The 15,572-nt window shown below is 49.6% G+C and overlaps 1 protein-coding gene across 3 annotated transcripts in view; it reads right to left on the bottom strand.

The window, feature by feature from the left end:
* Window positions 1–15,352, bottom strand: part of Slc24a4 (solute carrier family 24 member 4) — a 142,728-nt gene extending 127,376 nt beyond the window's left edge. Inside the window, exons 1-2 of one of the 3 annotated variants that reach the window (XM_057782406.1) lie at window positions 14,585–15,352; window positions 12,458–12,568 (exon numbers count right to left, since the gene is read on the bottom strand). In XM_057782406.1, the coding sequence (XP_057638389.1) occupies window positions 12,458–12,568; window positions 14,585–14,714 (241 nt within the window). In that variant the 5' untranslated portion in view covers window positions 14,715–15,352. The remainder of the gene's footprint in view (window positions 1–12,457; window positions 12,569–14,584) is intronic. The other 2 variants (XM_057782408.1, XM_057782409.1) reach the window with 2 other exon arrangements.
* Window positions 15,353–15,572: the final 220 nt, after the last annotated feature.

Below are 15,572 nucleotides of genomic sequence, written 5' to 3' on the forward strand. Positions count from 1 at the left end.
ACCTCTGCAGAGCCTCTATTCCTTTCTAGAACCAGGCTTCTCTTAGATGAGGCCCTTTGAGGTAGCGAGGCCCATGTCTGGTTCACCCTGGCATCTCAAGAACGGGACAATGACCCACATCACTCAAGCAACCAATCTGGACGGCTGTTCCCAGGGTCAGATTCTGTCAGCCATCTTCACAGGAGAGCTGAAGATTGCCTCAGCAGGAAGAAGCCATTTCAGTAAGGGGTCAGGGGTCCCTCACCCCAGGAGTTCATCTCCAAGTAGGTTCAGACATAAGGCAACCAGGCCATGGGTCCTCCTAAGGAGGCATCCCAGGTGCCCCCGAAAAGATTCAGCGGTGCAGTGGGATGAGGTAGAGGGGGACCCAAGAATGAGAGCCCTGAGACAAAAGGGCCTCACTGCAAGGGCCGCAGGCCCTTCCTAGTCGTGTTTTAGAGACAAGACTCCATAGTCCATAATTTTCCTTGTGGCTTTAAGAACTCCCAGTATTGCTTCTAAAAACAACATCTCTACCCAGTGGTCTAGGGCGGCAGTTCTCAACCTGTGGGTCACAACTCTTTTGGGGGTCACATATCAGATACCCTGCATATCAGATATTTACATTACAGTTCATAACAGTAGCAAAACTACAGTTATGAAGTAGCAACGAAATAATTTTATGGTTGGGGGGGTCGCAGCACTGGGAAGGCTGAGAACCACCGCTCTAGGGAACAGTTGTGGAAGCAAAGCCTGCTGGAGTAGCACGTGTAGCAAGCGGGCTGGGGGTTGGCTCTGCGTCTAAGAGCATACACTATTCTTGTAGAACCCAAGCAACCACCTGTTTTGTTCCCAGCACCCACCTGTAATTCCCGTCCCGGAAGACCTGATGCCAGGTACCCGTGCTCATGTGTGCACACATGTATGCGCGCACTCACACACGCACTTAAAATAAATCCCTTCTTTCAAGTGTAATACACTGAATGTCCACATCTGGGAGGTGCCATGTGGCAAGATCACAAGTGTTGGAGCAACCCGGGATCCCCTCTCATGATGCTTCACGCTTCACTGTTCTTTCTGTCATCTCCGAATCTCCCAACCATCTGCCCAGCGCCAGGAGACACCAGTGATCTTTTCTGCTCCTCAAACCTCCCATGAGAGACGGCAAGCAGAACCCTAACTTTGGGGGCAGCATAGAGGACTGGCCACCCTCTGGCCTCAGGAATCAGATGCAGTATGACCAGCTGCCTCAGGCTCCTGTCCTGCACCTTCCCATCGTGAAGGACAGCACTCAGACTATGGGCCGTGATGAGCCCTTCATTCTTTAGTTCATTTTGTCAGGTGTTTGCCACAGTGAGGAGAAAAGCAGCGAAGACAGCCAGGGAGGCAAACCTAGCATCGGCTGGAAATATCCCCTTTGCCGTAGGGTGCCTCTGGCCTTCCTGTTTCTGCAGCCATTGTACCCACCAGCATGTCCTATCATCACCCCGTCTGTCCAGCAAGCACCTGTAGCATGGGACAGCTGACCACTGCATCCTCTGTGAAACCTTCTAACCACACCAGACCCTTCCATGTGCCTTTCCGGGTGGCACAGAATGAAGATAAGTCTACCTTGTCCTTCCAACCTGTGAGGATCAGGATGCCTCAGTCCTGGCATGTCCAGTGTCCTGCATGGATGCCCAGTGAGTGTCTGTCAGAGACACACTTTGGAGTATAAGGTAAAATTTATGCAATGTGTTTAGGAGATAGCCCTTCTTGGACTAGGGTGCCCACAGAGGAGTCCATGAGGAATGGAGAGGAAAGAGCAGGGGAGGGACTTCCTGGGCTCCCATCTCAGAAAGTGGTGGTGTGATGGACTGCAGATGTCACCTGTGTGGTGGAGTTGAAAATGCCCACCCCCATCTTACACACCCAACAGATTCTGTACATCTCGCTAATGGCACCCTACACAAAACCATTATCTTCGTCTAAATGTCCTTACCATAGGTCCAAGTTGCTCCATTTTGCCTTTCTTTTGTCAAATCTAAGCAAAGGGAGCACATTAAGCACATGCTAACACTGATACATCTCAGTCTGAGTTCTCCATGTTGCCAACACAAAGCCACGGAGTTGCTCAGAACCCTCCAGGAATCCCTACTGCCCATAGACAGAGCACAGAGGTCCCTGGATGTTTCAGGCTCTCGATCTCAACATACAGGATAGGATGATTCACTACCCAACCCATCTAGGTGCCTTGTGCCCTCAGCTTCCCCAGGCCCACTATTCCCTTGTCTGGGGGCACCCACGACCTGCTACCCAAGGAGCACAGGTGATGATCAGGATGCTTAGATTCGACTCTGAGCTAGAGTTGACCTTGGAGAAGTTATTTTTCCTCCTTGTATCTAACTTACAGCTTCGGAAAAATGGAAACGAGGATGCCACCCCATTGCCCTACAGGGGAGTGACCAGGATTGGCAAGGCCATGTGCGTTAAGCACTAAGAACAGTGCCTGCTCTCTGACCTTCAGCGCCTGCCTTTCCAGCATCTGGGGCCTCCTTTCATGTTGCTGTTTTCTCTGGAGCTGACACTGAAGATTTAACGCCTCTGTACATTCCGCCAGGAGTGCAGCGCTGTGCATATGACAGGTTCGTTCCACAGATTTCTACCCCCTTAGCAAGAATGGATGTTCCCTGGAGGCAGAATCCACACTTAGGTCAGTAAAATCTCCCTATGGGCTCTGTGGACAAGCTAGCCCAGGTCAATATGTATCCAGCAGCTATACTGTAACACACAGATGGTTTCCTACTCCAAAGAAATGACCCCGGAGGCTTCCTTCACAGAGATTTTACATATATGTAGTTACCTCAGTAACACATGTTAGGCCTCAACGGAGTCAGCTGGCATGGCATTTGCTGAGCTCTCACTGGCTGTGGAGTCCATAATGAAAAGTCAGACGCTTCTGGCGTGAATGAGATTAACCGGTGGTGGACATTACGGAGCTAGTCTGCAGACAGACGGTCTGGATCTAACATTTTAACATTGGAAATGATGTTATCATCGACGGGGTTCACACTCAAGAACCATGTGGTCAAGTTAGACACACACACACACACACACACACCACCCTTCATCATGTCTGAAGTAAACTTAGAATTTCATAGCTATTGTTGGCTGCGTGGGGTCTCATGCAGCATACCACAGGCTGCAAGTTGAACCTTCTGGTTTAAATGGTCTTTATCCTTCTCCTCTAAGTCAGTGGCATCGTTGCTTCACACGGGAAGGCACATTTTCATCAAATCCTAGTTATAAATGGGGTCAATTCTGAAAGGTCCCAAATAATGGGTTTTCTCTGTCACACGGAGTGGATGGTCTTGAGATGTATTAATACCCCGAGAAGATGGTCATAATCGCATTACACGACACTTTGCACTGAGACTGTAGAAACCTGACAGACACCCTGTGCCAGAACTCATCCCATTTCATAGCCAGGAAATCAAGGCCCAGATAACTAATGTCTTCTACAAAGTCATAGGCGGTCAGTGCCTCTGCACTCATGTGATGCATAGACGTGCCCAGATGTAGAACAGACTCACCGAGGACCACTGCACTGCACTGTATTCTGGTCATCCCTGCAGAATAATGTTTCCCCTCTCCAAAGAAGCACTAGAGTAGGGTATCTGTTCTTTGGGGTGGGGTAGGGAGCTCAAAATAAAGCCCAAATTCAAATGCCACTCATATGAACACTTGTGGCGCTCATAGCCCAGTGAGGAAAAGGGACACACACACACACACACACTGCCTTCTGCACACCAGTCAAGGTCCTAGTCCAAAAGCCAAACAAACCTTGCTCCTTCCCTCAGGCTAGAAGATAACTAGAATTCAAGGTCTCAGAACTAGGAAGTGCAGAACTTAGAGACCAGAAGTCAGGTCTCTAGAGTCCTGTGTGCTCCCAGGCTACCCCATGGTATCCACAGGTTAGAAGAGACCATGGAGAGGCAGAGGCTGCATCTGTGGGGTACAGCTCCCAGTGGGTAGATCAAAGGGCTCTATGCAGCCAGTCACCAAATTCTATAAGCTGAGTTTATGCCTCAGCCTCAGAAGCGAGGCCAAAGCGCGCAGGATCCCTGCCTTCACAGAGGTCAAAGGATAAAGGGTAAAGACTAGAAAATGCCTGTGTGGTTTCATTTGCAGCCATGAGCTATCCCTGTGTCCAGCAGAGAACTGAGATGGCGATCTCTCCTACTTGTGACTTACCAGGGCTGCTGGGAACCAGTTGGCAACTTTATCTCGGCCCCGCAGCATATACCGACATGGCCCCTCACCCATTTGGCTACAGAATATCACAATCGAAGTCATCTGCTGTGGCTCTCTCCTTAGCCAAGCACTGGCTGCTTGCTAACTCCCTGAAGCCTAATTACTTGCTAGTGTGCCACTGCTCCTGGCTGCTGTTTGTTTTCTCTGTCCCCTCGGACAGCCTGAGTGAGACGCGGCTGTTGCGGTAAGCATTCCTCCAGGTACAGAGAAGCTACGGTGACTTTCAAACGCCGCCAACAGCGCCATCTGCTTAGCTGTCCTTCCCTGCTACCCTGAGCCTTTGAGGTCAGCCTCCTCTGTTCAAGTCTGCACCCCTTCGCAGCAAGGATTGGGTCCCTTTTGGCTCAGGGCGTCACACAGAGCCAAGCAGGCGGATACCTAAGAAATGAGTGCTATGTTGCAGTTGCTCTGAGTATAGGGCCAGGGCTATGCTTTTAATTGAAGCATCAAAGGAAGCTAAGAGACCACAACCCAATAGGACATAGCCCCATCTGCCCTGGACAGAGCTCCCGTTCCTTCTCTCGCATCCACCAATGACTCCCCTTCCTTTCCCAAGGAGGATATTCACAGCTTTCCCAAGAGAAACACTGAAAGAATCCAGCATGGTTTGTCTTCCTTTCGGTGAAATGCCATGTTTCAATACTACCTTAATAATGGACCACACTACATACTAAGATCCCGTCTTAAGCGTGCTACTCCCGTGTGGAATCACATGGCTAGATTGCTTCTGCCAGAGGCAGCACGTGCTTAATCATTTCCATTTTTAACCCACATAGGAACACTCCTCAGAGTTCAACAGGAAGCCAAGTAGGCGTGCTCTGGATTGCGGGAGGCCTGAGAGTGGCAGGAATATCGGTCAGGAACAGAGAATCTGTAAGTTAGAGGGCTGCAGATGGCCCAGTAGGGAGGAGGCTTTGCTAGCAGATGGCCCCAATAGTTTGGAGAAAGGGGGATACTGGTTTTTGATTGCAAACAAATCAGTATTAGAAACTAGAAACATACCAAGAAACAAAATGATATTTGCTGCTGCCCGGGATGGGTACGCATCATTCCTCAGAAGGGCATCCAGCAGGGAGGGGCTCATTTCCCTAATTTGTCTTTTTCTACCCCATTTACGATAACTATGGATCAGGAAATAGGCTCACAGTTCAACACCCTCCCCTTACTCCTTTTAAAGACAGGGTCTCACACAGCCCAGGCTAGCTTTGAACTGGCTATAGGAGCCAAGCACCATCTCGAACTATGTTCCTCGTGCCTCCACCTCTGGAGGGCATATACCCTCGGGAGGGCATGTACCACCACACTCAGTCTTAGGCAGTGCCAGCGATGGAACCCAGAGCCTCATGTATGCTAGGAAGATACTCTACCAACTTAGCAACATTCCCAGTCCACACTTTATAAGCTGGTTCCACAAAGGACTTTTAAGCAGTCAAATCATCTAGTATGAGTCGGTAGCAGCGGACACACATCGTTCAGAAGCCACAGAAGGGAGGACAGAGTGACTGCTGAAGTCAGTTGCAGGCTTTGATTGATAACAATGTGTAAATATGAATTCATTTGTAAAATGTAACACCCTAAGGCTAAGTGGAAATAGCTAAGTGTAAACTGCTATAGGGCCAGGACCGGGGAAGTGTATCTCTATATTTTTTGTTTGTTTAGTTTTCCTATAAACCTACAACTTCTTTAGAAATATAAATATTGAATATATTCTCCTCTCTCCCCACCCCACTCTCTGCTTTTTGTTCTGCCTTGGTCTTGTCATCTGCAGAATGGGAGCATTAATATCCCCTGTACAAAGAGTTCTTAGAAGAAGTGACGCAGGGTATACTTAGAACGTGCCCAACACGTTCTAAGGCATCAGTGCCATGTGCTAGGTACCACTCAAGAACTTCATCTGCCAAGTGGCTTAAGTCTCCTAGCAGCCTGGGAAGGTGGGTAGGAACTTCTATTATCCTCGTGACAAAAGGGAAAACTTGAAACGTAGAGATTACATAACTTGTTCAAGGTCACATCGCCCGGTAAGGCATAAGCTGGGACTCAAACCCCAGTGTCTGCTTTCACCACACAAACCACCATCTCCAAGATGGGCAGACCCAAGTCTTTTCTTGCTCCCGGAAATCTTCCTACCTATCCAGCACCACCTCATGTTGTTCACAGGTGAGAGCGGTAGAGAAAGCCCAAAGTCTGGTAGGTAGAGTCTTGGCATTGCTGACATTAGAACTAGGCTTCTGCCTCCTAAAGCACTGGACCCCTTGACCCCCATCCCACTCCTTCAAGTAGCAAAAACCGGGCATACTGAATACTGATTACTGTCTTCCTCAGCCTCCACTTGTGACCAGGTTGGTAGCTCTGTCACGATACTGTCCCTGTAGCCTGTACCCAGCACCTCTCTACCCAATCCTGGTGTGTTTTTGCAGTTTAGTCCTCCTCCTCCTCTTCCTGTCTCATGCTTTCGGCACCTCTGCTTCCTGCATTGTGTGAGACTGTTGCCGGGGCACCTGCCCAGTGACGTCATCTTCCTGGGCCAGCTAGTACCAGGTCCAGTTGTCATGTCCTTCCCTTCCTTACCCATGGCCACATACTTTTATGCACACTCTCCCTCACCTCCTTCCACTACAGAAAGAAAAGCAAGGGCAGAGTCCCAAAGCAAGTGGATTTCAAAGCATCCTCCATCCAATACCTGCATCAGCTCCTCTGCTCCCCTGAGCATTCTCCATCCAATACCTACAGAAGTTCCTCTGCTCCCCCTGAGCATCCTCCATCCAATACCTACAGAAGTTTCTCTGCTCCCCTGATAAGCTAAAAGGCCCATCATCTTCAGTCTCTCTCAAGTTGGTCATCAGACTGCTCCTCCCGTCTTCCTCCCAAGGACACACAGCAAGCAGGCATTTCAGAATGCACATTCAAAAGAAGAAACCCCAACACAACACAGCAAATTCTACAGGAAGATCTAATCCCCCAGCAGCAATGGCAGGGGCGGGGGGGGGGAGCACACCAACCTCCTCTCTCCTTCACCTTTCTTTTAAAGATGCAGGATATTAGAAACCCAAACTACAGGATAACAAAGCTGAAAACGAGGCACCCTCTCAACCTCAAATGTCAAGTTGGGTGGGGAGAAGCACAGGCAGAGTCTTGCTCTGCCCGGTTTAAAAGAAAAAAAAAAAAAAGAAACCCAAGTAAGAAGTAAACATTTTTCTATGTAAAAATGTTCTAGTAAATTGTCCTCAGAATTTGAAATCCTTCGAAGATAAGACACAGCAAACTAAGGAAAGTGAGTTTCCACAAGACAAGAGCCAATGTTTGGTGTCACGTGTGGTTAACTCATCCTCATCAAACTCCATCAACAAAATGGCTTCCTAGTGTTTGTGCTACCCCAGCTCCGTCTTGCCACCAGAGTGAGCAGGTGGAAAACCAAGCATGTAACAGTCCTATAACATGGGGCAGAGGGTGTGTTACATGCCAAACACTACCTTAAGGGGCTGATGAGTGGTAAAGTGTATGATCCTAGCCAGCCTGTAATGCAGATGTAATTATTACTTCTGCATCCCAAGCTGCGGATGGGAAAGCTGAAATGCATGCCATGGCTTCAGAGAATAAACTAGGCTTCTGTGCTGTGTGCTCTAGAGCAGTGAGCAATGCAACAATGGACAGGATGGGCACGTGTGAGGGGCTGAAACAAGACAGGGGTGGTATGAGGGTCCACTTAGGACTAGCCAGGGACAACCTTTGGGACAGTAGCGATGAGCAGTGTTGGTGATGAGCAGAAACCTACACCAGATAAAGAGGCCACCATACCCAGAAGCCTTAAAAGTTGTACCTGCCACTGGGCCTGGTTTCCAGTTCAGAGCTGGGTCTTGGCATCTAGGTGTTACCATCAAGAAAGGCCTAGGAACTCACTGGTTCCTTCTATAGACTGAATAGGCTCCATGGCCCCAATCCTTATGCTGAAGCCCTTGTCTTCTATATGGTGGTTTTTGGAGGTGATGTCTTTAGGTATATGGGGTGGAAGTTAGTGTTAAATGAGGTCATAATGGTGGGGTTCCTATGATGGTATTAGTGCCCTTATATGAAGGAGGAACAGGAGGAAGAGGGGGAGGGGGAGGAGAGAGAAGGAGGAGGAGGGAAGAGAAGGGAGCTTCATCATATTTTCTCACCACCTTAGGAGCATGCAGCAAAAAGACAGCTCTCTCTAAGGCAGGCAGAGAGTCCTCACAAGACACCAGGGCAACCAGCAACTTGATCTTAAGTTTCCCAACCTCAGAACTGTGAGAAAGCATCTGGTTAGCCACCCAGCCTAGGGTATTTTGTTAGAGCAGCCAGAAGGGACTCAAGGTCTCTGTCATGCGTTACTATGGTATAGAGTTTGTACACACCCAGTACCCTGCCTTCTGTAGTGCTTGCTCTGTGTATATACCAACAATTCTCAACCTATGGGTTGTGACCCCTTTGGGGGGTCACAAGGGAAAACATTGGAAAACAGATATTTACATTATGATTCATAACAGGAGCAAAATTACAGTTATGAAGTAGCAATGAAAATAATTTTATGGTTGGAGGGATCACCACAACATGATGAACTGTATTAAAGGGTTACAGCATTAGGAAGATTGAGAACAATTGGTAGAGACTGCAAAAAGAAAGATCTAAGGCCTGGAGGTCAGATCGTACCTTCAAGCTTCTGAGAGAAAATTATGAATTTCCTATAGACGACACTGGCCATAATGAAGTAATTATTTTTATTTCCCTATGTGAAAAATAAATAAACAAATACTTAGGAAATTTACTATGTTAAACCAAGTCTAACTTTTTATTAAACATTCACATATGATTTTTCAGCGCTGGGATAACCAAAGGCAGAGCCTTGCGCATGATAGGCAAACGCTCCACCATAAGCCATACCTCCAGTCTAGCATTCAAACACTGTTCAAGCATCTACCTGCAAGTGTCCAACAGCACTCTAATGTGTGCTCACTGGCATCTGGTGTACACGTGACTCACTGGGGACCTTGTTAGGATGCGTATTTTGATCTAGTGGGCGAGAGGGTGAGACAGTATTCCTAGCAAGTTCTTAGTGATGCCCCTACAATGAACCTCTGGGCCCCAGCCTTGGTAGCACCAATTCTGATTTCCTCTTGGAAACACCTATCACACTCTTGAAGAGCATGGACACTGCCACACTCCTGAACTTCTAGCCTGGAGCCCCAGCCCACCTTTATCACAGCCGCAGCCTTGGGTGAGCATCTACCTGCTCCCCACGTGTCCAGCCATGCTGACCAATAGGTGTTTCAGCAACATCAACCTCCAAGTGCCCAGGCACACAGCCTCTCAGGTTGTGCACTGACCCCTAAGTGCACACTGACTCCCAGGGAGAGCTTGGACAAGTAGCTTTGCTTGCTCACTCCAGATGTTTAGCCTGTGACTGAGCCTAAGACAATCCAGAGCTCATCTCATCTGACCTAAACAGCTGACTTAGGGTTATCATAAGGCCAAGCCAAAAGAACATGTCTCAGTGTTCAGATATACTCTTTGCAACATTCAGAGCCTGCAAGGACCATATTCCCATGATAGAACACAATTGAGTCCAGAGACTTGGGGAGCTGAGTTATAGACACCTCTGACTTCTGACCCCATTCCAGTTACCAAGTCAATCATTCCCCTTGTTTGCCAAACTCAATAGGGAAGGTTTCTGCCATTGAAACAAAGGCAACCTCCTCTATACCAAGAACCCCAGCAGGCCAGCTCCTCCTCCTGTGTGCATCAAAAAGGAAGTGTCTCCTGCAGGACTGACTATAGGTCTCTGATTCTTCATTGTTACCTGGCTTTTCTGGGTCCAGATCTTGTCCACTGCCTATAAGGTACCTAATGGCAGAGACTGCCTCTTGTATCCTGCATAGACGCCACAGTCTGCGTCCACATGGGAGCTGGCATAAAATAATGGCAAATGTTTGCTGAGATGTAAACTAGAAAGATAGGAGGCATAGAAGGAAGTCCCTGCCTGGCCTGGGAAGACTTGGGGGTGGGAAGGGCATGGCACTTTGGGTGGTTTGAATGAGAATGGTTCATTGAATACCTGGTCCTCACATTGGTAGAACTATTTGAGAAGGATTAGGAGATGGGCTTTATTGGAGGAGGTGTGTCGTGTGCTGGACTTGAAATTTCAACAGCTCTGTGCAATTACCAGTATGTATGTGTGTCTTTCTCTCTGCCTCCAACTTGTGGATCAAGAAGTGAGCTTTCTACTGCTCCACCATCATGGACTCTCTGAAACTCTACACCCAATTAAACATTTTTTTATAAGTTATCCTGGTCATGGCATTTTGCCAGAGCAATAGAAAAGTAACTAAGGCAGCACCAGAAGTCAGATAACCCAGAGATAAGGTCTTAGAAGCCACTAAACTGGCCTTTGTGTCCCTATCTTTACAAAAATACCATGAAGACTGCTGTATGTCATATATCACAATGTGCTTTCACCGCATCTTCTCATTGGCTGGGACCTTCCCATGTGCTAGGTCCCACTGTGGTTATGGTCAGGGTAAGGTGTAATCTGAGTGTTAATTATTGCTAAAGAAATGGGTGGTTTCTGGCATTTCCCTCTCCACAAGACAAGGCTGGTGCCTTCCTGCGAGATAGAACACACTGCGTGAGTGTCCGTGCAAGGCTTTTTGACCAGACTGAAAATACAGGGAGCATGATAGAGCAGAAGGAAGCTCTAGCATTAGAAGTGGGGCCCTGTGTAATTCAAGGGGACACTTCTAGAATGTCAGGTCCCTGGGATGACAGAAGGGATCCAGTACTACCTATCCCTGGCATTACACATGCTATTGATTGAGTAAACCCCTTGGCAGGAGCCAGGCTGGTACCCAAACTAAGAAGATGAGTTGGGAATGTAATGGCAGCAAAGTACCACTGCCCATAGGGTTGCTGTGATGGGTGGGATGATTCCAGAATAGATGCCCAGGCTCAGTAGGAGTTACAATGCTGCTTTGAAAGTCCTCACTACTCCTCCACTCTCCAAAGAGAGCTTCATGGTGCTGAACTCTCTCTAAGCAAGACAGTTTGGAGATGACGAAAAGCTTCGTGAGCACATGGACCCCAAACACAATGTAGGCACACAGACCAGGGCTCCAAAGGCAGCTTCAGTGCCAACGAGTTGTGTGACTTTGAGCAACTTGTATCTCTACCACAGACCTTTCCTAACCTAGAAAAGACATTGCCTCACTCAAGCCAGCACCAGAAGCCCGGCGCTCCACATCCAAGCCCACTCCCTTGCCCGGGGGTGCCATCTCCTACACACAGCCCTCTGCAGAACCTCTCCAGATTCCTCAACAACCCAGAGCAGGCAAGCACTATTCTATAAGGCACTACTCTATAGGTTATAAATCCCAGAAAATTATGTGATTGCCCAACAACTCAGTAGAAAAGTCATCTACAACAAAACCTTCCATTTCCCTCAGGACTTTTGAATTCTTCACCCCACTGTATTCTCTTCCAATGACCCCAAGAGATGGATCCAGAGTGAATGCCGTAGACCTGCCCTCTGAGAGGCCTGGACAGCTTTCACATGCCTGCTATCAGCAGGTATGCTCTCTACTCCTGAGAAGCCTGCCTGAAGCAGAATTGATCAGGTATCACTCCCTGGGAGCCTACCAGCCCAGATACTCCTGAAAAGAACATTAAAACTGCTTTCCGGGACAAGCAAAATCCAACTACCTGAGTACCTCCATTAGAGAGGAAGGCCCAATAACCAACCCGGAACTTCCCCTTTCAGCAGCCTGGAATGCTCCCACCCTGGTAGATCACCTCACAAGGATATCCACCACAAGCTATGGACTCATTGTCCCAAGGGGGTCATCAAATGCACAGTGGGCAAAGAGGGGGAATAACAGACATGAGGGCAAAGTCAAAGAATCACGAGAACAGGGGAAATGCATCGCCTTTAGAACAAAAGACAACATTTTTTGACTCTTGAGTGTGACCTTTATAGTCGCTGGATAAAAAGAAAGCCCCGTGTTGCTTAGCAGCATGGCTGACGAATGTCTATAGGTTTCATTTCAACACTATGCAGTTACCCTTTCTCACTCGGGTTCCTAAGATGGTCTTTCCCAGCATTGGCTGGATCTGTCCTCATAAGCATCAAATCCAGGCTGGGTTAAATGTCTGCAGGAAAGGGGAGACTCCATCTTACCAGGATCTGTGCAGTTCTTAGCCGGGGGAGTTCCATTGATCGGTGCCATCAACTTTCTGTTTCGCCACGTGTCTGGCAGAACACGTTTGTTAGCAGAAGCTGTTTTGTGGCCTGAATTGGAAAAAAACCAAGTCACAGATACCATCAGGTCAATGTGATTCTTGAGTTCTCAAAAATGACCTTATACTCATCCATATAGCTAGGTCAGCCAGTCACAGGCTATTGGCTTTTATTATTTTTAATTATATGCTTTATTTATATATATTTATATATGTTTTATTATATTTGTTTGTACAGGGGTAAGTGCACATGAGTTCAGGTGCACAGAGGCTAGAGAAGTCAAATCTGCCAGGACCTGGAGTTATAGGTGTTTGTGAGCCACCTGACTGGGGGATGCTGGGAATCAGCCTTGGGCCTTCAGAAAGAGCAAGCAGCGCATGCTCTTAACTGCTGAGCCATCTCTCCAGCCTTAGGTTTGGCTATTTAGAGGCACCTGTAGGGAGTGATACAGTGATTGGCAGAATGCTATCACCTGCTCACACACAGTATTCTGTTTCCCTGAATCTAATCCATTGTTTCTAGTTTCACACGGGTCATTGTGTGATCTGACCTTGGACAAGATTGAGCTGGTCTCAGCTCCCTCCACCCACCCCCACTCAACAAAAGATTTCATTAAATACTTCTCAGTAAATTTGCTCAAGGTGGTTAAATTTGTGAGCTCAGTCAGCTGATGGTAGGCGGCCAGGTGTGCACACACATCACCTGAGGATCTGGTCAAAATACAACTCTGATTTAGTAGGTTCAAAGTGGAGACAGTCTATGGTATCAGGCTCCCAGGTCATCACGCTGTGGTCCAAGGGGTCACACAGAGCCATATCAGAGAGGGCATGGTGGCCTCTGAGCACAGACAGTTAAATACCCGAAGCTAACTCCTAATCTAGCAAATAAAAATAGCTATGGCTTCAGGCTGCTCCTTAAGTATCCATTTACCTGTCCAGATGCCCACTGCCTCAGTTGGATAGCAATACTTCCTCCAGGATACCTACACCTAAACATTTTGTTATTTCTTGTGTTTAATTGTCCACTTGCAAAACATTGGATATTGGGGTTTAAAATAAACTTTCTTCGGCCCTCTACCCCCAAATCACAGTTTGGGTGTTGAAAGACAGTGGTGTCCTTTTCTTTTTAAAGTTTAATCAGGTGTCACTTGCTCCTCTCATCACTGCACGGGTCTCTACACGATCCGGAGATGCTATGTTAATGGGCTTTCTAATCATTCAAAAAGGTGCCCTCCCTCCCCTGTGCCTTTGCCTTGGTGGTTAAGCTGGCAACATTTATTTTACATGGGGGGACCCCAAAAGGTTCACAGCACCCATTTCTGAAATATCTAGGCAGTATTGAAAGTCCTTTCAAGACTAACCAGGAGCCCAAATCCCTTCGAAATAAATATTTCATAAGTTTCTTCTCTTTCCCCACTCTGCCTGAAATTTGCATGTCTTAACAGACTCCCAGGTCGCCTTCTACTTAGAGGAGTGTAGATCAGGGCTGCGCATGCCAGCCCTCCCTTTCCGTGGGGATTAAGCGGAGTTGGGGAACATGGCAGCAATCTCCCGCGGGGACAGACTGCCTCTCTCCCTTTAGGGATCGGGAGGACTTGTCAGGAAACCCAGGCTATCCGTTTGAATCAGAGCACGAGCAAGGGGAGAGCTGAGACCTAGCTTAAGAATCTGGGTCTCTAAGGGGCAGAACACAATTTTTGCAGCTGTGCAGAACAGAAAAGTGGACTGCTCAGTTTCGCACACCCTAAAGCGAGAGAATCTACCTCTGGGCCGCCCTGAGTCGCCCAATGCCTGCACACTCCAGGGAGAGATGGTGCAGGCTTTGGCCCCAGCAAAACACACCTACAGCCGTGTCCGGAACCCCAGGGAGCTTGAGGCGCTTAGTAGAACCGGCGCCACAGTCCAGTGCCTGCCTCAACCCTCCTGGGTGCGCACTACCCCCCCCCCCCCGGGCCGGGAGTGGAAACCCTGGGGACCAATCTGACAGGGAAGGAGCTGTGGCTGTCCTGACGCTTCCCAGATCAGGGCCCCTATCTACCCCGGTAGAGAACATCATCCCCGCACCTACCCAAGCTTCCAAAGAGGCCAGAAGCACAGCACACCAGGGCCAGCACGGCGCAAACGAAGCCAACTTGCTGCGGCAGCATCTCTCTCCTCCTGCGAACTTTGCGCGGCTGGAGGGATTCGCGGAGCGCCATCTCCAAGCGCCCGGCGTCCCTGGGAGAAGAATCCGAGATTGAAGGGTCGGTTGGGGCGCTGTCGGTGGTCCAGCAGCGCTAGGGCTGCAGGGGGACGGTACACAGCTCAGAAGCAAGAGGTTTCAGGCGATAGCTTCATGGTCCGCGAGCAAGGCAGGCGCGGGAAGCTCGGATGGGGATACTGGAGGAGGGGGTTCACTGCACCGCCGGAGCTCAGAGTTCCGCGCGGGGCGTGCGCGCTGCGCGCAACATGACTCCGTGGTGAGGAGACGACGCCTGCACGGTGGCGCTGGCGGCCTTGGCTGGTAGGTTTGGCGCAGTCCGGGCGCTTGGAGCCTCTACCTGCCTACTGCGCCTCGGCGCGCTCGGAGCCCGCCGGGAGCAATCAGAGCTTGGCGAGCGCCCCCGCGCCCCGAGCTGCCGCGCCCACTCGCAGCATCCTCCTCGTCCAAGTTTAGTCGCGGCCGCCCCGGCTGCCCGCCCGCCCGCGAGGCTCCTCTGCTTCTCGAAAAGCTGAGCCCGGGCAGCCAAGTGCGTGCAGGCGAACTGCGCGCTGCACGCGCGGGACTCGAGACAGTCTCGGCCAGCGGCCTCAGCTTGGGCCCTCCGCCGGGCGAACTGTCCCCGGGAACTTTCTCTCTGGCTCCTTGGCGGCCGGCGCCTGCGTCTGCGAGGCCGTGGCGCCTCCCGCAAGCTGCTCTCGCCTCCCTACTCCTCCCCTCCCGCCCGCCCGCCCGCCTCTCACGCTCCCTCCCCTGCACGTGTACGCCTCCCCTAGGGCGCTCTCCCCTTGCGCTTCTCCCTTTCCCCGGGAGAGGCCCAACCACTGACCAATATAATCCCTTTTCCTTGCCCCCC

The sequence above is a fragment of the Chionomys nivalis genome, chromosome 10, assembly GCF_950005125.1.
Source record: "Chionomys nivalis chromosome 10, mChiNiv1.1, whole genome shotgun sequence".
In the NCBI taxonomy this organism is placed as follows: Eukaryota; Metazoa; Chordata; class Mammalia; order Rodentia; family Cricetidae; genus Chionomys; species Chionomys nivalis.